Source organism: Poecile atricapillus, chromosome 5, assembly GCF_030490865.1.
Source record: "Poecile atricapillus isolate bPoeAtr1 chromosome 5, bPoeAtr1.hap1, whole genome shotgun sequence".
Taxonomy (NCBI): domain Eukaryota; kingdom Metazoa; phylum Chordata; class Aves; order Passeriformes; family Paridae; genus Poecile; species Poecile atricapillus.
Window position 1 is genome coordinate 20,218,723 of NC_081253.1, and position 21,151 is coordinate 20,239,873.

Sequence of the window (21,151 nt, forward strand, 5' to 3'; positions counted from 1 at the left end):
CCCTATTTTTCAGCAATTACATTTGAACAAAGTTTCTTTTCAATTATTCCAGAATCCAAACCTGGGTAAGTCATTTTCTTCTTAGCTCTTATGATCTCTCATTTTATGTTCATCAAAGATTCAAATTAGCCTTCAACTCTGAGAGCTCAGTAACAACTAAAACCCCATTGAGACAGACAGATCAAATTTGACTACAAGTTGCTGAGCTGCATTACGCTGTTTATCCACATTATGCAAATGTAATTAGCTCTCATCAAAATTACATTGCCTCCCACTAAGGATAACAGTGATCAAATTTAGATTAAATCAGATACAATGGTACAGTACCCTTCCTTTATATGGGGCTACTGAATGAATATTAAATATTACACACTAAAAGAAAAAAAATTACTTTTAGGAAACATTCTGCAAAATTACCTGCAATGGCTCCAGCTGCAAGGAGATTAAGCCCTCCCACATGGCCACTTTCATCAGCAAACATCAGTTTACTATGAGCATAAACCGGAAAGTAGATTGCAGAAAAGGGAATGTCTCTGAGGAAACATGCTTTGGCACCCTGACACGGAGCAAAGAGACAGAATGCAAATAAATTCTGTAAATAAGACTAAAATTGATATCCAGCAAGCAGCCTGAGCCCTGAAAGTACAAACTCACTCGATCTACCACATAAATAACACAGAAAATAAATGTCTTAGATGATACAGGGAACTTGAAAATAAGAATAAAGCATATCTAAACTAAGTATCTGGAATGAGGAAGATTTGAGGTTCATGTATAATTTTGCTAAATTATACATGACATCAATCCTGACATCAGTACTTAGGATAAATACTTTTTACACACTATGTGTCCAAAGGCAATGAAAGATGTGACAAAGATCAGCCCTTATGTCTTTCTGACAACCAGGGGAGCAGCAAGGTAAGTCCCTGCCAACCTTTCTTCCACCAAACACAAAGGCACTACTAAAATACCAGAGAGCACTGTAAGACCTCACACTGATCATCATCTGTTTGACAGATGATGCAAAAAAGAAAGAAGCTGCACGGGAAGATTAGCTAAAAGAGAAAAAATGCTGTAAATTGGGTGCAGTTTAATCAGGAAACACAACAGTCACGAATCTCTTCTACCAAATTCAAAACAAAAGCTTCAGCTCTAAAAGTAAATGTGCACATTTTTATAGTATTATTGCAGGTCTATGGGCAAATCACATAAAGCAATGTTTTGTAAGTGCACAGCTAATATAACGGCTAAATTTACGTATTACCCCTTGCACTGGCAGAAGATACAGGAAGAAACACTCTTCCTTGTTTAAGGAAACTAATAGCTTCTGCTCCATTACACCTGATCTGTAATGATGGCAGTAAGTATACCTGCAGGGAAGGAATCTGTTGACTGGCATTCTGCTGAAGTACCATACAGAACAGGCTTTTTTTCAGTGGAATTTACTGACAAATCCCACCACTTAACTTCTTAAAAATCTGAATCCTTCTATACTTCACTACTGTTTTGCTGCCATCAATTTATTAAGACAAGGAGAATATCCTGCTGCAAAGATAACAATAGATATACAGAGATTCAAAATAAATAAAAGAAAAACGCACAGGGAAAGCTAAAGAAACTTTTCACAAAACCCCACCAAATGAAATGAGCAGTGCCAGAAGCCAGCAGGTCTGCAATACAGGACTCCCTGTAGCTTGGCATAAAAGCCCAAAGGATAGAATGGGGGAGTATTTTTTTGTATCCCACTGCCATTAATATAGAAGTGAGTTTTCTTCAGTTTTCCACTGTGGGGCTGCCCTGCAGGAAGAGATTGGTTTTAAATTCAAAAGATGTCTTTGTCTTTAACAGTTTTTGTTTCAACAATATAGAAGTTTAGCATAAAATGATGAAGGCACTCAAAGCAGAAGTACGTACCTTATAAAGACCAAGAAAGCCTAAATCTTTTATAACAGAAAGGGCACTGACTCTGGGTCCTGTAGTAATTTCTCCTGCTACCTGCAACCGAATCTTTACAATCTCCAGAGGATTAGTGAAGATGACCTGGGAACCTCCTGCCTGCAAACCCAAGGAAAAAGAAAGTAAATTGCGTTACTAAAGCATGTGGTGACATATTGACTTTTGCAAAGTGATGAGTGCCTTCACTTCTCACTGCATTGGCTGATACTCTCATGTAAAAATATATGAGAGAGATTTAACAAAGCACCTGTCTGGAAGTCAAAAGCCCCGGATCAGAAATCATGGGTACGTAAAAATAGATTTTTACATTTATAATTTTATAGCCCCCTGAGGTGAATTAATTCAGTTTGTCTCTGCTCTTCTCCTTGACATCACTTTCTAGAAGTCATGGCTGCGTTTAAAAGTCTATCAGATATTACAGGAAATACTAAACTAAAATAATCATTACACTTGGTGCTACTAGAGCATCAAATACACATAAAGAAGACCTTATGTTTATTCAATAATAATCCATCACCAATGTGTAGACACGCTATTTGCATTTAGAAGTGATGCTGTTTAAAAGGTAAATTTGCATTTAACAGTGTAATTTTAAATTATTAGAAAAGATGTTTGGAGTTTTGTTTAGCAGCCTGTAATAGTCCTAAGTGGAAACAAAACATAAAATTTAGATAGGAAGACTAACATTTCAAAATATGATACTAGATAGAAACAGGAGTCAAATCTTTGAGCTGGGCATGACAGATTTTACTTGCAGGAAATACTCTGTTGGCAGTGTTGAGGGACAGTCTTGCAAACTTCCTAGCAGTAGTGTTGTAAAGCTGCTTCTGATTCTGCACTTTAGCCAAAAGCTTTCAAAGAACTGTGTCCCAGGTTTGAGAGAGATTCAACCTGACAGTTTGGTTTGAGAGTTTTTAAACCTGTATAAAATGACGTGTTTAGATTTCTCCCTGGTTTGCTGTAGGTACTACCATTCACTTCTGAAGAAGTTTGTGGTTCATCACAATCCAGCTATGTTTTACTAAGCTTGTTATCCTCCCCTCTTCCTAACCCACCTTTTTTCATTTAAAAATTAAACCCACTTCCTTAAGAATTGTGGCATATAACCACTTGAGTACAGCTAACTTTAAAAAGCATTTCTTGCACAATTTAAAAGTGCCTCTTAATTCTGATTGATTCCTCCAACCCATCAAATTTTAGTGAAGTAAACAGATGCAGAACATCTGCAGTCAAAACTTTTACCACTTCTAAATTGCCCAAGCAATAAGCTCCTTTTGTGATGTTGGGAGGTTAGGAGGGGGGTGTGCATACAGGGGTGTGGTGAAGTAAAACCCATAGTCTGATACAGCACCTCCTGGACAGCCTGCATGGTGGTCTCTGCACTGGACAACTAATGAACAGTAATCCTTTACGCATATAGCACAACCTTCCTTTCTCCAGCAGCAGGCAGAACACATTTGAGATTAGCTAGCCCTGATGCACTCTTTAGAAGCTGGCAATCTGAATTATTCTAGCCTAGAGACAAAAGAGCACTGCAACCCTTGTCAGCTCTTACTGAGAATGACGCAGCACTTCAGCAGTGTCTATGGGCTGGGGGCAAGAAGCTTCAACACCTTCACTGACCAAAGGTCTTCTGCTGCAGAGAAGCATCCTGTACTTCTCTGAGCCTTCACTGAGTACCGACAGCCTTTTATTGCAAGCCCTGTTTATTACTTCACTCAATATTGACATTTAAAATCATCATTGCAACAGCTTTACTGAAGCACCTTGACCCAAACAGCAGGAGATCAACTGCTGCTTTTGATTAATTATCTCCATTGTAGTAATTACTATCTTTAACACTTCCCACTTAAATCATCAGTCTATACAGTTAATCTTCATTTTATTCCCTCACTTCTTCGCTTCTCCAAAAGCAAATCAAAGTCTATGTTTTTGTGGGTGTTTGTTGCAACCATCAGGAAGATCACAAGAACTCCCAGACCAGCCAAAGTGATTCCCATCTTCTCTGTTCCTTGGACTTACTGCACTGTGTTTACTCAGCTGACACTACTCATATGTCCAAAGACATTCCTTAGACTCTCTTTACTTCTCACCTTTTCCAGTTCATACACACCTATGCAGGCAAGATGAAATGGCTGTCTTGCTAGGCAAAGTTCTCAAAGTTATTCAATCTAAATAAAATTTTTGAAATTTGCATCTGGCAAATTCTGTTAACCTTTTTTTTTTGTTTGTATTGCATTAAGCATAAAACCAATTTCAAATGTTTAGCATTTCCCTGTATAATTTTAAAAAATTATTTTGGTAGATAAAATGTTAAGCAGCATGTTCTGGCTACATAATACAATGGACCATACAAAAAAATGCAGGTAACTTTAAATTGCAACACTTAACTAGAAAGTCACTCCTTCTAGACAATTACCAGCTACCTGCCTATTAAATATGTATTATTTGTTTACATGCATATGTGAAATTCCATTTGTTATTTTTAATGTTAAAAAATTAGCACACCCTGCAGAGCAGCCAAAATAACTTTTCCTATTTGCCTAACACCTACCATAGAAATACAAATAGGCCAATTTGTAAACATTTCTATTTTCTACCCTGAATTCAATCTTCCTGCAATTAACATTTTCCTCTCCTAGGTGCACAGCTGCCTACCTTTCTGTTAAAATCAGCCATAGCCCTCTTCTGATACAGAAAGCAAAAGACTCTGAACACAACACATTTTAATAACTTAGTAGCAACACTAATTAGAAATACAATGGTACAAATTCTGTATTGTTAATACAGAATTATGTGCTACAACAGTATTAGAAGATGATTTGGCAGTCAGGTTATTAAGCAAAATAAAATACAAGGAAAACCCTATGCTTATCAGTAGAAAACCCATTGAAAAGCTCTTTAATTACATCAACACTATGAACACTGAGTATTTAGGGTGCTGACAGACTTCTCAACAGGCAGCTTTCTCAAAAAGAGTGAAACTATCTAGATATCCAGCTAAATACTCCCTAACAGCACTGTGTCCTTCTATCCAGGTCTTGACTTACGCTGTTTAACTTAGAGCTTGGCAAACTTTTCTGCCCAGCAGTGATTTCATTCACACGAAGAGGAGCGCTGCATTCAGTGGAGTTGCACAAATGTGCTAGGTCACGAGTACAGGCAGGATAAGCACTGACTTTAATACAGAACATGTTACACAAGGAAACTCCCTTTTTCACTGTGTATTTTTTAAAGAATGAATGCAAGAGTGGATTTTTAGTTTGTCTGTTTTTTCTATTTAAGTAAAAGGTGGCTATCTATCTGACAAAGAATGTGTGAGGCAGAGGAGAGCGCTGCCTTGGGGAGCAGAAGAGCACTCTGCAGAAAAGGATGCAGAGGAGAATGACAAAAAGCATCTCCAAATAAAAATGAACTGGAAGCATGTAGGTTTGCAGTACAAATCTCCACGCTCCTGTGCAAATCATTAGCAATCAGCATCATTCTTTTTCAAAGTCTCTTACTTCAGCTGTCAGCTATGTATGTTAAATACACGTGCACGCGTATGTGCACACAGAGGTATACACTGCAGTCCCTGAATTGCTTTTGGAGACGGTGCAGTAAATCTAGATTTCTCTCTCACAAATCCTCACTTCACACATAAATTGCAACAGACACTTTAAAAAAGGTTGACAAATTTGTTTCTGAATGGAGGTTATTCATACACATCAAAAATACCAGTAATAAAAGCTTCTACTTAACCTTAATGTCATGTAAAATAACTCTACAAGGAGCAAATAAAGGAACTAAATCTGACAGCAAAGGTTATGAGAGAAAAGATGTAGTTTGAGATCCCACAGCAAATGCCCCATGACATGCCAAAGGCTGAAGGAAATACACAAGTGACCCTGCAACATGAGACCTCTTGCCCTTTCCAATTCCACCCGAGAGGCATATGGTCTAAAGGGGAGAGGCCTGCTTCAAGCCTTTCCTTCCTTCCTTTTAGAAACCACCACATCCTGGACCACAACTATGTCCCACAGAAGCAACTAAAATAAGATGTTTCTTAAAAGAGTCTTGCTAAAAACATCAAAAGAACTTGCATTTCTTTCTCTAGGCAAAGCTGACATTGTTCATGAACCTAGTGATCTCATTGTCTCTTTCGTTTTTATTTTAAAGGTCCACAATAGAAATCAAGGTAAAGTAGCAAAGTTTAATTCTGCTTCTACCTATTTTTTTTAAAGTATAATAAAAGAAGTAACACATCTTCAGGGTTTTGAAGGAAAAGCAGTCTGACAGCTATAATTCTGTATTTTTGTGCTTGATAAGCAAAACCATTAGCATTTTACATTATTTTTTCCAAAGTAAATATTCAACACATTCCTATTTGCCTGATAAACCTATATTCATTTTGTGTGCATGTATGTATACATGCATAAATATGTATGAAAATTATTTCTTACAAGTATAACAAAAATAGTTTGACTGAACCTTAGATTTAATGAAGACTTCAAAATCAGTGGTAAATTTGAACCTCTCTGTGTAAGTATATGCAAACACAAACATACATACACACATCTCAGACTCTAATTATCAACAGATGCATTGCTTACATCTCCAAAGGTTCTCAAGACCCTTTCTGCCTGGCACCCTACATCATCTTCCTTCCTACAGCATAAAGCAAAAACATCTTTCCGATGGAACACAATTCATCCATTAATATACTAAGCACCACACACAGGATGGCAAGAACCCATTCCTTCCTGTGTAACTCATAGGAATTAACAGACTAAAATCACAGTATCTTTGTCTACTGTAACAGTAACCATGAATCATTTACACAGCATTAGATGTCTACTTCAACACTGCTTCCCAGCTGAGGATGAGCAGATCCCTAGAGCACCTTGCCCCTCACGATGTACTCACATGTGTCATGCGTGTAAGCTCCTCTGGGAAGCACTGTCCATATCAGGCATGCGCTCTCTGCTTCCCAGGCCTCTGTCGGGATAGAGGAAAGCATTGCCAAAGCCTCACTCAGTCTCCCTGCAACTCAAAGCTAATGGTAGCTGAAAACTTCAAAGGCAGGAATGCAGGTTAATCACTGAATTACAATGAAATGTAATTCAATTAATTACAGTAACAGTAGGGAGAGTAATTGTTTGTCCTGAACATGTGTAAATATGGATAGTGCTGTTAATGATTAACAAGCCAGCATACTTCAGGCAGGTAGGAAGATGGGATATCAGTTTCATCTGTCAGGGACAAGAGCCTTTTCACTGACAGGTATGACCTGACTGCTGTAACTGAGCTGCTCTGCAGTTTTCAAATACAGCTACAGCTTGAGAGCAGCTGGGAATATCTGGGCTCTGACAGAGCAGACCCTGCACTTCCCAGTGACATTTACATTGCCCAGCAGCCAGCAGGTAGGCTTAAAGGAGCACAGGGCACAGGCTGCCTGCGGGAGGTCCCTGCCCTGCAGTAAGGAAGGAAAGACAACAGATAGGCAGCTGACCATATAAACAGGCTCTGCCTGGGCGGAAGCCTTTGTTAACTGCTGTGAGAATGAAGACGTTTCTTCTTACTGGGAACACGACTTACTTACAGCTTACACCATAAGCTTAAAGAAGCTGAGAATGACTGGAGCCTGAGAAGTAAGATTTTGGCCAAAGCGATTTAGTCTCTCATTGTTAGCACTTCTGGAGGAGGGACATGCCTGTGAGTGGCCCCTTTGCTGGACAATACAGCACTGCTTCCAGATACTCCAGAGCTGAGGATACTGACCAGCCCACACAGTGTCTCCTGAACCACCACTGTCTTAATGTCAGAGGTTTCACCTGATCTTATGTGTGGGTCTTAGAAGACTGTAACACCATATATAAGCTTTGATACAGCACCACCATCCAGAGAGAATTTGCCATGTCTGCTAGAACCTTTCCCAAGTTGCCTCCACTTCCTCAGAAGAATTCTTTTGATTGCTGTTTGAGGACTGTGGCATGCACAATGTGCTTTTGTATATCTTGCAAGAGGGAAGGCTTTTAAAAGTATGAAAGCTTTCTGCTCTAATTTCTGAAAATATGCCCTGCTCATCTTGTTCATCCACCAGCAGTTCCATACCAGAAATAACCAAAAACTGCATTATTCCTGTTAATGAGGAGATAGGTCAACACTAAACACAGGTAAGTGAGGGTCAGAAACAGTAGTAAGTCCATCTCTGAGAACTACATGTGGGCATAATGCTATTTCTTCTGATATTACAACAAGGTAAAAAAGTACATTTTTATTTTAGTCTAGATTTGTAGTATACTATTAGCAAAATATTTAAGTGTTGAACAGTAACAAAAAGCCACAGAAACCTGATTTACCCAAATCCAAATGCTGAAAATTATTTTGGCAAATATAAAACCCAAACATCCCACATTAACCCATCATTTTGTACTAACAGATAGAGAATGAAGAGAATAAAGGAAAAATGAAAGGTAACATTACCCAAACACAAAGCCTTTTGTGCTCCTGCAAGGAAATGGACTAAGCTTACTTGTGGCCCTTCCTTGGATGTAATTGCTGGTTGCTCCCCATAATATTTTGTAGAAAACCAGAACACAATAACAACAGAAGTGTGAAGACCAACACTATTTCCAAGCAGGTCAACACAGAAAAGAGCTGTCAAAATGAGAACGAAAAGGTCTGAGGATGAAAAAAAGGAAGACTAACATCTAATTGCCTCTGCTTTAGCCAACTGACACTTTCAGACTCTTAACTTTATAGGCTTGCTAACAAAGATTCTGTTATTTAGGAAGAAGTGGAATTGCTAAAATTGAACTAAACAGCAGTAGAGTCAGAAAAAATCTTCAACTGGTAAGCTATCAGATGATCCAGAGGAAGCTACAAAGAAACATCCCTCAGGTTGCTGAACAGTCACCAGCACTTTTATAATTTTATTTAAAATTCTACCAGATTGAGTGAGATTAATATTACCTTGAAAAAGGAGATGAAAATATCAGCTCAGACAGTCAGCTAGAAGGTGTTGTGTCTGGACAGACTACAAATCTGCTGATCTTTAAAAAAACTGAAAGCTTATCTGAAACTCAATTTCTCCCCAGTTTTTGCATGTTCACTACAGTAAGACAGTGAATTTACTTTGAAAAAGGAGTACCTAGCAAGTGAAAAAGGCTCTGATGTAGATTGAATTTAGTATTAGATATTTCAGTACAAAATAATGTAAAATAATAAAATTCATACTAAAAGTTTGATTTGAATTACGAATTTAAGCACAACACAAACACAAATTAATTATATTCTCTGCCATTATAGATGACCTGTATTTGCTTTCTGTGTTACTGAGCTTTCTAGGAAAAGGTTAGTCTTTTGCTAGCTATACATTAGAGCTCCTTTCTCACATTTCTCAAAAAATAAACTTTATACACTGACAGGTGAAGACTCAAGCATGTACCAGGCTGCCAAATTCAATCAGGCAGAACTATAAGCAGTCTCCCTTCAGGGCTGTTTCTTTGAATTAAAAGTTTGCAGAGGTCAACAACCTTTCTGCCCCAGGTTTTGTTGTAAGCCAAGGAGGTTTTATACCAGCCTGTCAGCCTACTCAACTGGAAGTCATTAGTGTTCACTGCTACAAAAGAAACACAACTCAAGCCTTAAACATATTATAGGGTTAACAACTGTCGGGGAATCCCACTAATGAAATTAGCCAATGTACAAAACCAAAAGAAATCTATCATCAATATCAATTCAAACTACTTATAGATTGCTAAAACATTCACTGAATTACAGCCCTCAATTTCAACAAAAACATGGTTTGTTTTTTAACTGTATTTGGATGAGGGATGTAATTAGCATCTGGAGTAGCATAGCTGCATTTTATACAAAGCCATTTAAACAGACAATTCACTCATACATGTTACCTCAAAGGTAAGGCTATATTGTTCATTTTATCCATATTTTCACAACAGTAAAAATTTCACACGCAGCACATTGAAGAGCTCTGTATTTCTTTTCCTTCTTAAAATCTTCAGCAAGAATTAGATTTTCTCAAATCATTCTAGACATCCCTCCGCAGAAGGAAACTTAATCGTGCCTATAATCCATTCTCAAGGAGTACCTGTATCTTCCCAAACTAATGATGAATGGCAGCCCAGTAGAACATATGGAAAGGGAGAATAGGGCACCCTCTTCTTTGGACTTTGTGAAAAAAAACCACTGCTGAAACTGAAAGTTACAAACTGAGCCAAAACAAGTTATTTAAGCACATCATTCCAAAAGTACTGAACTCAGAAGTATGCTAAGCTTTCCAAACAGAAAAAGTACTTTTTTAGTTCTTGTGACTGGGAGAAAAAAGAACACTCCTGTTCAAATTGACAAAGCACACCCATTAACTGTCATTCCAACTATTCTGGACATGACTGAGAATCAATTTTTCCTAGGAATACAGGACAGATACTTACACAGCCTCCAGCAAGGACCTCTGCAGGGAATGGAATGGAACCATCTCTCTTAGTAAATTTGTCTCTGACAAAGTCATTAACCTAATAAAGATACAATATATTACACACTATTTTAAGTTATTTTTCTTCCTTATTAATATATATCAAGTGTATTTGTAGCCATATATATTAGAATGCTTGTAAGTGGTCATCTTTCACACATTTTAAGAAATAAATCCTGTGCATGTTAAACAAAAGGATGCCAGGGAGGAAAAAAAAAAAAAAAAAGATACGTACAGTTAGCTTAATAGCCTTTTCTGGAGCAACACCTATCAGCTGTGGTAACAAGCCTATAGAAACAAAGACATCATAAGGCAACATTACCTTCCTAATAGAGAAAATAGTATTTTATCAGTGCTGTACAGAAATGCCTTTCTGCACAGGGAATATCCTTTGAGGTGGATGGCATTTAAGTATGGGATGCTGCTAGAGCACCTGCATATTCATACCAGTATAATTTTATATTACAATTTCTGTTGAAAATTACAATGAAATGTGTGACCAGATCTACCTTTCTCAATTCAAGCCTGATGCTGTTGCTGTACAGAAGGAAAAAAGTTTAAGGACCAAACATATACCTTGGATATGTCTATTACATAAGAGTTTGTTTGACATTTTTGCCCCTTAGCATCATTTTCCCATAAAGCTTGCAATCACTTTTTAAAATGAGACAGTAATTGTGACATATACACGACTGTGATAAATTATCAACTCACTTCTACTTGACTCACTAACCTGAATTTTCTAAAGACTCGATTCAACTAAGGGTATAAAGGATTTTCTCTTGTTCAGTTCAATATAGTAGCATGAACTTCTTTAAACCCTATTACTTATAAGCATTTTTTATCTTACTAAAAGAAGGTATTAGTGGACAGAAACTGATTTTGGCAAGGCCCTTGCTCCTGGAAAATAGCTATCAAAGTGAACTGTCACTTGAAAAATGCACGTACACTTTTCTAGGAACTAATAGGTTTAAGAAAAATCAGCAGATGGCAGTCTTAACTTCCTAACATAACACATTATAACAGCATCTGTTATTTTTAAATCCATTTTCTCCACGGTCATTTTGACATAGGTATAAATCATGAAACTTAAAAGAAAGTTGTTTTTATTAGATATGGTCAGTTCCTAATGTTATTCCATGGTTATGGAATATCATTTTGTCAAAAGTGTTTGCCAGTTAACTAACAGAAAAACCCCACAGCAAAAAAACTGTACTGATGCCACTTTCCAGTTTGTTAAATCCAGAGAATCATAGCAAAAATGTTAAATGTTCAAAATTCCCAGAAGTACTCATTCTGCAGACTTTTTATACTAGTTCCTTAAAAGGAAGCTCAGAACAAAGGTGCCTTAATAGAAAATGCAGCAGCTAATATATTCAGTGTGGTGTTTTCTTCCAACATAGTACTTTCTGTGCGATTTACAGACTTACTACGCTGAGGAAAGGTAGTTATTAAACACAAAGAAAGGTTGACAGTAACAAAAAGAAACTGTGCCCTCCCAGCCTGAATTTCTAATCTACCATGAAAAGACAATCCAATTCTGCAATGCCTATATTTAAAAAAACCAAAACCCCCAGACAAACACTGCAAGACAATGCCTCCACTCCCTTTTTTTATGTAGCTGAACTCATTGGGCACACGCATTTGGTGTGCCAGAGAAGCTGGGACATTGCATGGTCTAGTGAGGGACCTGAGAAGAAACTATTAGTTCTGAAGTTGTATGCCAAGACTGAAAAGTGTCTTTATTTTCTTGACCAAAAAATTTAAGTTTTTATTTAAAATGATAACATTCCTAGTTTGTGTTCAGTTCTATTTTTTAAACAGCAGGAAACAACTACACTGTACCATTATATTATGGGATAGATGTATTGTTATATTACAATACAATTGGCATAATCCAGCTCAGGAACATAAGAACCCAGTAACAGCTCCACAGCCAACTCCGTAAGTGTTTCTGCTGTTTAATTTAACACACTTCCAACAGACCTTCTAAATCTCTGAGTATAAATCTTAGCAACATGCTGACCATTAACTGTAACAGATTCAAAACAACTACATGAATTTCTTATCCTTAATAATCTTAATTATTAAACAGGCTACTAAAACTTTTAGCAAACCGACATTCTTTCAAACAAGAACATCTTTTTCAAGTGTAAAACACTGCTTTAAACTTGTCAGTGGAATCATCATTAGAAAACAAAAACAAAGTAACAAGTTATTTTATATACTGCTGTGCAAAAATAGGGTAGGGGCAAGAGAAAGGAAACAGTACTGTAGAACAGCACTGAAGAATCAGTCTCATAGATGTAACTCAAGCATTTGCTTTTATGAATGATTTAGCATCAAAAAAAGAAAACTTACCAGTAAGACCTAATTTACAGACTACAGCTATTTCATTAACTTTGCACCAACATATTCCTTCCCTTACTTACTTGCATAGCAAAATTCTGAAAAACTACAAAACACTCTTTAGCCAAAACACACAGACTTTCACATGCAAAAACTTCCTAGATACTGTCCATAAGGGACACTGTCCAGTGTCTTCACTGTCAGAACACATCACAAAGCAGAACAAAATTCTGTAGCCATCATGTGAGTTTGCTGCAGCTAAAGAAACAGGTGTGCTAATTAATAAATACCTTGCTGATCCTAATGAAAATTGTGAACTTCGTAAAGTTATGAAAAATTACAATTAAAAATAGATAATCCAACTAAGTATCTATTTAGAGGGCTGGCAAGCATGTACCCTGTCTTTAAGTCACCTTACCAATGTGATTAAAACTCAGCCTAACTGATAAAAAGCTGAATTCTTAATCTGTATCTTAGAGCTTTATTTTTTTTCAAAACCACAATTTTCTGAGTTTCATTGGTGATATTTTAAAGTAAAACAGAGCAACATAATTCAACAGCAGAATGCAACTTCTGTTCACCAGATAATATTATAAAACAAGTCCCACTACCTGAAAAAGTATCAGGCATAAGATTTTGCATCCAGTTTACAGATACTTTTCCAATTTACCATCTTTTGTCTCTTAACAAAAAATACGTGCTGCAAAACCAATCCTTATTCCTCAGATGGTAATCTGCTCCGCATGTCTGACCCCAGCCGAAAGTTGCAATCCTCAACTTGTGAGATTACAATTATATCCTCAATGCTAATGCCCCAAAAACTAAGTCTTTAAATTACTTAAGCAGCAAGGAGCAAATCCCTAATAACAACAAAAAAAGCCCAGTTTTTCCCAGCAATTGTTTATGATGAAGGGTGCACAAAGGAAGATAAATACTGAGCTCAGAAATGAAAACAAAGTTAGACAAGATATCAAGTATTCTGATTTTCCCATAGGAAACTAGCTGTTGAGGTATTAAAATTTAAAGAAAAGGGGCACAGAAAATTACTGGCTTTATATATATATTTAAATTCACTTACCTCTGTAAAGACCAAAAAAGCCTTCAAAACGCAAAACCTTTTTAAAGCAGTCAAAGCTGTTTTTATACATCAACTCTCCTACGACTGAACCTGTGCTACGCTGATTCTGCATACGAGTTTTCACCAGGTCGATGGGATATACTGCAGTAGCACCAACAGCTGTAAGAAAGCATTTGGGCTGTTATTTCTGCAATGTCACTGTTGGTGTAATATATAATTACTGTGATTATTTTCTACAGCATTTATTTAAACACAAAGAATATATAAGCTTGTAAGACCTCTGGTATGTTGGAGGTAAGGAAGAACAACAATGAAGGTCTAGGAAAAAAGTCTCAAGGAGAATGGATTACAGTTACATAAAACAAGGTGTGTAGAATGAAGAACACCTATCTGAATTACCACTAAGGAAATTTGTTACTGGCGTAGTTTCCAAGGACTGTGGAAGGATTCTGGAACCCAAGTGATAAGGAAAGAAAGGTAATAGCAAACCAAAATGGTTCCAACACTTGATTTGACACATGTACAACCAAAATATCCACCTTAGATTAGATCAAGTAGTCTGGCAAAAAAATGTTAAATGAACCAGAGCTTGGAAACAGAAAGCAGAAATATTACTCACCTCCAGCAATCGAGCCTAAAGTGAACCTGTAAGCTGACTCAGCTATCTGGAGCCAAATAGGTCTGCCTACTTCTCCAAAAGATTGCTGTGTGAGGGAAAAAGAAATGAAAAAGTCTTGAAAATCTGCACAGGAAAACAAAGGCATCTGTGAACTGCTTTTACAATGGTACAGAAAGAATCTGATAAAAATTAGTAGTTTTATGTTCAGGAGGAAGAAGAAAAAATAATTACTAGATAATGCTTATTGTGCCTAAAGGACGAAGCACATTTTCCAAATACTCCTTTTAGAAAATATTCCTTACATATTCCTACTTGTGCCAAACCAGTACACCAGTATAACCAAAACGATGCTCAAGAAAAAGAAGACAAAAACTGTAAACAACTTTGCTATTTTCAATTCTGCTGCCTTTGAATTTGTAAGGCATGGAACTCCCTTTTGACTCAAATAAAATTCAAATTTCAAAAGGAATTCACAGAATATCTCACAGACAGGGTCTGTGAGCACAGGACATATTTTAAGATTACATATCCATTAGTGCATATCACAAGCATGAGATTTCATCTCTTCAAAACAAGCAAAAAGTCAATTATTTCTAAAAGCATTCTCTACAACACTATTTCATGCTGTTGCTAGTTTACAGAGCAATGCTGACCTCAATCCTTTCAATTACATACACTATTATAAATGTGTTAAGTATTCTAAATAATACAGTCTGCACAGAAAATATCTGCAGAGACTCACAATCATGTTATGAAATGGCTATTAGAAACAAGGTGACTGATTAACAAGACATGTTCACAAACTTGCACTAAAAAGTATGTAAGATGGGCCAAATTTTTGCCCAAACGTAAATAAGACAATTAGAGAAGAACTGATATTATGCAGTATAACTTTTTTGTGCTACCTAACAGGCCAAGATATTAACTGTTAAATTCCATAGTAAAGCAGATACTAAAGTCCACTTTCCAAACACAAACCTGTTTTTCCTAGAAGTACCTTGCATTGTTAGCAGATGTGCTCCTGCCAGCACAGCTGGAATGTCCACAGACCCCAGACTGATGCATATTAGGAAGTTTCACAAAGACTACCCCACACACACTTCTCAGCTCCCTCTCCAAGGCTACTGAGCCAAGGTACGCTCAGCTCACTGAAGCGCCACAGAAAATCAGCACCTGCCTCAGCACAAACGACTCTCTTTGGGCTGATGTTACACTGGATGTGCAAAAACCTGCCTACATTGCGTGAAGTGTTACAGGGTATATACACAACACAGGACAAAAGCCTGTGAGGTCAAGATGATATCGTTACCTGTAAAAAAACATGGATTATATTTTATACTGTTTTTCCACAGAATAAAAGGGTACAGCTAAAACCACTTCCCTCCACAAGACATCCTCCTCCCCCACAATATAGCTTAACAGTAAAGAATAGAGAAATTCTAGGTAGCACCAAAATTACACACTGCACATGCAGAGCAGCATAAAAAAAAGCAAAAATCAAATATACTGCCTTTACAAGCAATAGAAGCACTAAATCCAATGAATATCCTCATTATTGTAAACCCACTATGATTGCCTATTAAAAACAAACAAACAAAAAAAAAACACTCACAAAACCACCCAAAGGATAATAAAACCAAAATAAGCACATAAATAAGTTATAAAATTCACATATATTTCTTTTGATTCATGTAAATAAAAGACACATGCAATAATATACCCCAAAAAACCTCAGAAGCAGAACTAGTTCTTCATTCCACTGACATTTTCTCCTAGTTTAGCACACCTGCTGCCTTTCAGCTGGTTTAAGATTATTCTTCTTTTTTTTCAAAGCTTCACACGGTTGTCATCAAAATCCAATCATTGCATTTAGACATTAATCTTAGTGAATGCATCACTGAATGTTAAAAATCAAATTCTTTCTGAAGGAAATGTCACTTTTATATTATTAAATAAGTGTTCACAAAGTTTTCAGTTTGCTTGTGTATTCAGATGGATATGTAAATGAATGTAATTAATGCTATAGCTTTCAAATCATGAATATTTATAAAGAGAAAATTACTGTAGCTGTCATCCCCATAGGATATTCAGCTGCTAAGCATTAAAAAAATCTTACACAATGAAAAAAATTGACAATAAAGTAAACATGGTTGAAAGCAGGCTAATTTTCATTTCTACCAAATCTATATAGAGTGATTTTATGTAAAAATTAAGATTTTTCTTTACAAAGGGATTTTTAAATCATATAAAACTGATTACAGAATTGGTTTCATTTCCCAGGGACAGCTGGACCGCACTGAGTTGATATGTGCTCTTCATGAACAGTTATCTTTCATTTTGTCAATACACTTAATTCACTGTTCACTTAGGATAAGGTCTAATAAAAGACTATTCCTTATAAACTAAATAAAATGAAATTATTTTGCTTTCTGGTGTCTGGTTTTAACACAATGTACAGTAAGATGAAAATATAATTCACTACTTCAAGAGTGTGAAAAGAGTTTATTTTGTTTTAGTGATGAGGGAAACTTTTATCAGTGAACTCATTTTAAAAGAATGCCAAGCTACAAAGGTAGCTCTGAAAAATGAAGTTAGTCAGTATTTTGTCCACTCAGAGAGGTGAGTATGAAAACACTGATTAAAACCAAAGCTGGCAGTGGAATGTCATTACAAAACTTCTTCCAAAATATTTATTAGCCTGGATAAACACTGCATCCACATTTCTAATGCATTATACTCCATCATTCTTGTCATCAGGAACCCACAGGAAGACTGTCACCACTAAGTAGGTTTTTGACATGTATTGGATCAGATATGTCTAATTGCCTAAGGACAACCAAGGACATTGGAGCAGTAACTTAAAGAACAGAGCAGACTAATTTGTTTGAAAGAGAACCAAATTATTAAATTCAGCTCTAATAACAGTAACTAAAACAATGTAAGTTAAACACTTGTACAATTTTTGGTCCTAAATCTTTAGCTCTTACAGTTGTAAAATGAGCCACTGAAGTAAGAAACAATGTATATATATTCAGCATCCTACTACACAGCCTGGAACTCCTATGTGGTACTAATCATGTGTAATGTTTATTAAGGAAACTATGATAAAAGCAAAGCTCCCAAACATAAATGTAAAGCCCTGTTGAAATAAAGAGTTGACATTCTACTACAATCTTTTTCATCTTCTAATTCTTTTCATCAATCCCACTATACTTGAAATTCCCTTCTACTGTCTAGATCAGGTAGCCAGCAAGTACAGTAAAAACTGAATTATCATTTTATGTAAGCCAATAATTTAATCACATTTTTCAAAAAACACCACATTTATAAACTTTACATTTAATAATAATATTTTTTACTACCTGTATTGAGTTTGTGTGGCAAAGCTGGGGGTGGGGGGATACAAGAGTGGCTTTGCTAGAAGCTGCCAGAAGCTTCCCGCATGTCTGACTGAGCCAACACCCACTGCTGGCCAAGGCCAAGTCCATCAGTGTTAGTGGTAGCACCTCTGGGATAATGTATTTAAGAAGGGGGAACAAACCCTGTGCAATGGCAGCTGGTAAGAGGAGTGAGAACATATGAGAGAATCAATTCTGCTGGTACAAAGGCCAGTGAAGGAGCAGGATCAGGAGCTGCAGACACTGGAGTAGAGATTCCCCTGCAGACTCTGTAGCACCCCACACAGGTGTACAGCCAAAGAGGCTGCAACTGCATGGAGGACCCACGTGAATCTACTCCTGAAAGACTGCACCATGTGGAAGGGACACACTGGAGGAGTTTGTAAAGAACTAGGTTTCACAGGAAGGGTTCACACTGGAGAATTTCATGGAGGGCTGTGTCCTGTGAAAAGCCTTTTTTAGGAGTGAACAAATGCATTCACGGTAAGGAATCCAAATATCCGTATATGTTCATATCTAAACAGGCCATTCTGACATCTCATACCTTGTCCAGACATATACAGTATCTAACAGTCTGCCCCATTTCTATTCTTACAGCAATACACATAGGATTTTCCATGTATCAGGAATCCGTTTAAAGTGCATTATTCTTATTTTTCATTTGCAAGTACATGTTAACATTCACTCAATTTCTATTTTTTTTTTTCTTCTACCCACCTGCCTCTGGAGCTCTGCCAGGTTGTAAGGTAAAGCACCTTCAGCCAGTGGTGCTATTCTCTCAATATCTGCCAAAGTTAAGCGCCTTTACACAAGGCAGAGAAAAGCAAATTATGGTTAGATAAAGCATCAAACATTCAGTACAGTATTCCTGGCCACACCCCACAAAGTACATATGAGTTTAAAAAAGACATTTGTCATATCTGAATGCAGACCTAAGAAGTCTGCTACACTGCATTAAAGAATGCTTGGAGATGAAGGGAACAGATTATTGAGAAACAAGTTCTTCATTACTAGTAATAAGGAATATAATACACAAATTAAACCATTTCTAGCTATTTCTACATAAGATTTTGCATGCATTAAAGATCCATGCAAAACATTAACTGGAGCATTGTAGCCTTTTGGGAATATGGTATTTTGCTACTTCATATGTATACCTATAATACAACAATTAGTAATTGTGCTTGACATACATAATTCACTTACAAAACCCATGCACACAACAAAATCAGTTTACATTGAATAAATTACTGTAACAAAATATAACGGAACACGAAACATTTTAGAATTAGGATAAAAATAAGAGATCACACAGGAAACACCAAAATTACGATTGCAAAGTGATAAAATTCATGATTATGTTACCCAGTAACACTGTATAAGTCTGTAAGTTGGTAGAGAATATCTATTTCCAGCGGTGTAATTTGTCCAAAGTGGATTGCAGAGTGTGCAAATTCCTCTGGATTTAAAAGGGAAAGAGAAATACAACATTTGTGTTATTTGTCAAATTTCCTCTTTGAATCCTTTCAAATAACTTTAATAATATAAAAACAAAGTCTATCACCAAGAAGCAAAATCCATAATGCAAAGAGAAAAGGTATCTTTAGAACATCTATTCTGAAATAGGCCTTCCCAACACAGACCAAATCTGACTCCACAGCTCTGACTCATGGTAAATATTCACCAAAGACAACAAAAATCCTCAAATTAGCAAGCTTAATAAAATGACACCCACAATTTGTGATTCTTGCTTCTGAAGTTCTGCAAAACAGAACAGAACAATGGTCCATTATTCACAGCTTTACGGGCAACTGACTCATCTATTCCCATCATGTCCAGACTTCCTCCTCTCATAGCTCTGAATGACACCAATCCTTAGGTATTCATCTGGCCAAACTACACTACATGTTTATGGCATAATTGGCAGTTAACAAGTCTGAGCAGTGAAAACACAGCAGCCTTTTTTCTCAATACAAATGCAAGCAAGATGTATTTATGCATCTGCACCAAAAAATATTGCTAGGCAATTTGTTAGGACAATCTGGATGATGAGAACAGACATGTATGCTTTCCTTTAGAGAAAAATATGCAGAGCATACGAATATAAGCTAAACAAAGAAGAAGAAAAACAACAGAAAGATCTTGGCATGCTTTTTACCACACAATGGTTTGGCTGGTCCCATCCATCCAGGTAGTAAAATTGATGATAAAATCTGTCATAAAATGGCTACGAAAGCAATCTGCTTATGTCTGTGGCAGGACTAAAATATAGCAACCTTTCACATGCACAGGGATTTGTTACTAACTGGCATAATCTATATATAAAACCACTCAGATTTTCAAACTTAAGCCATTCCGCCACATTCCCTAGGAACTTCCTATCTCTAAGCAACAATGTAACTCTTTCAAGGAGCAGTAAAATCCTCAGTATTATGCTGACTTGCAGTTACTCATTCAACCAGTAAGGCAAACACAACCCTTGCCAGAATCTTCTCCTAAATGAGCTAACTGAAAATACTTACTAACCTGTAAGGATGAAACCCACAGTTAAAAAAACACTTTCTCAGTGGCCATAAACTCATTTCTGACTCACCTTAACCCATGTGGCATCACAAATTACTAATGGACAGAATTAAAAAATCAATAAACTGTAGGAAATAGGTCTTACCTTTTGTGACTTCGATATCTCTTCTTGCACCTGCTATATTACTGTATATCTTCCTAACAAGATCCATGTTATTCAAAAGGGCATTAAATGCATTGAAAAAGGAGAAGCTGACCTGATGTGATACAGTTCCACCAGCTACCTTTAAAAATTAAATGAAAACAATTAAGTGCCTTAAGCACTTTTACATCTTATTACAATTACAGAAACAATCATTTGAGCAAATTATGAAAGAATTAAAGATATCTTTCTAGTGCTGTAATTTTAAGGTATTTTAACAGAAACACAACGGGAGAATTATTAGACAGGATACTGCTTTTGTGGTAAAGATTGAACACTAGGAAGCTATTAGGAAATAATAATATAAGTAGATTATTATTCAAGTTATCCGATAGACACATTAAAAGTGTCACCAAGTAATCTTCTGAAAGAGTAATGCATGCAAATGCAAATGCCTTTACATAAAGGCACTAAATGATTTCTTGCATCATACATCAATGACCATTTACTTCAAAGTCTAAAGTTAGTAGATTCTCTAAATTTTATAGAAGACAGTATGCCTTATGAGTAAGACAAGGCAAGATTTATAGGTAAGATAGTAAGATAAAAG

General features: G+C 36.5%; 1 protein-coding gene across 1 annotated transcript in view; it reads right to left on the reverse strand.

The window, feature by feature from the left end:
* The window catches only part of SLC25A12 (solute carrier family 25 member 12), a 46,308-nt gene that overhangs the window by 3,383 nt on the left and 21,774 nt on the right, over nucleotides 1–21,151 (reverse strand). The window contains exons 7-15 of the mRNA XM_058840326.1: nucleotides 20,545–20,683; nucleotides 19,242–19,335; nucleotides 18,594–18,678; nucleotides 14,479–14,563; nucleotides 13,860–14,018; nucleotides 10,668–10,720; nucleotides 10,392–10,472; nucleotides 1,915–2,055; nucleotides 418–556 (exon numbers count right to left, since the gene is read on the reverse strand). Coding sequence (XP_058696309.1) covers nucleotides 418–556; nucleotides 1,915–2,055; nucleotides 10,392–10,472; nucleotides 10,668–10,720; nucleotides 13,860–14,018; nucleotides 14,479–14,563; nucleotides 18,594–18,678; nucleotides 19,242–19,335; nucleotides 20,545–20,683 — 976 coding nt within the window. The remainder of the gene's footprint in view (nucleotides 1–417; nucleotides 557–1,914; nucleotides 2,056–10,391; nucleotides 10,473–10,667; nucleotides 10,721–13,859; nucleotides 14,019–14,478; nucleotides 14,564–18,593; nucleotides 18,679–19,241; nucleotides 19,336–20,544; nucleotides 20,684–21,151) is intronic.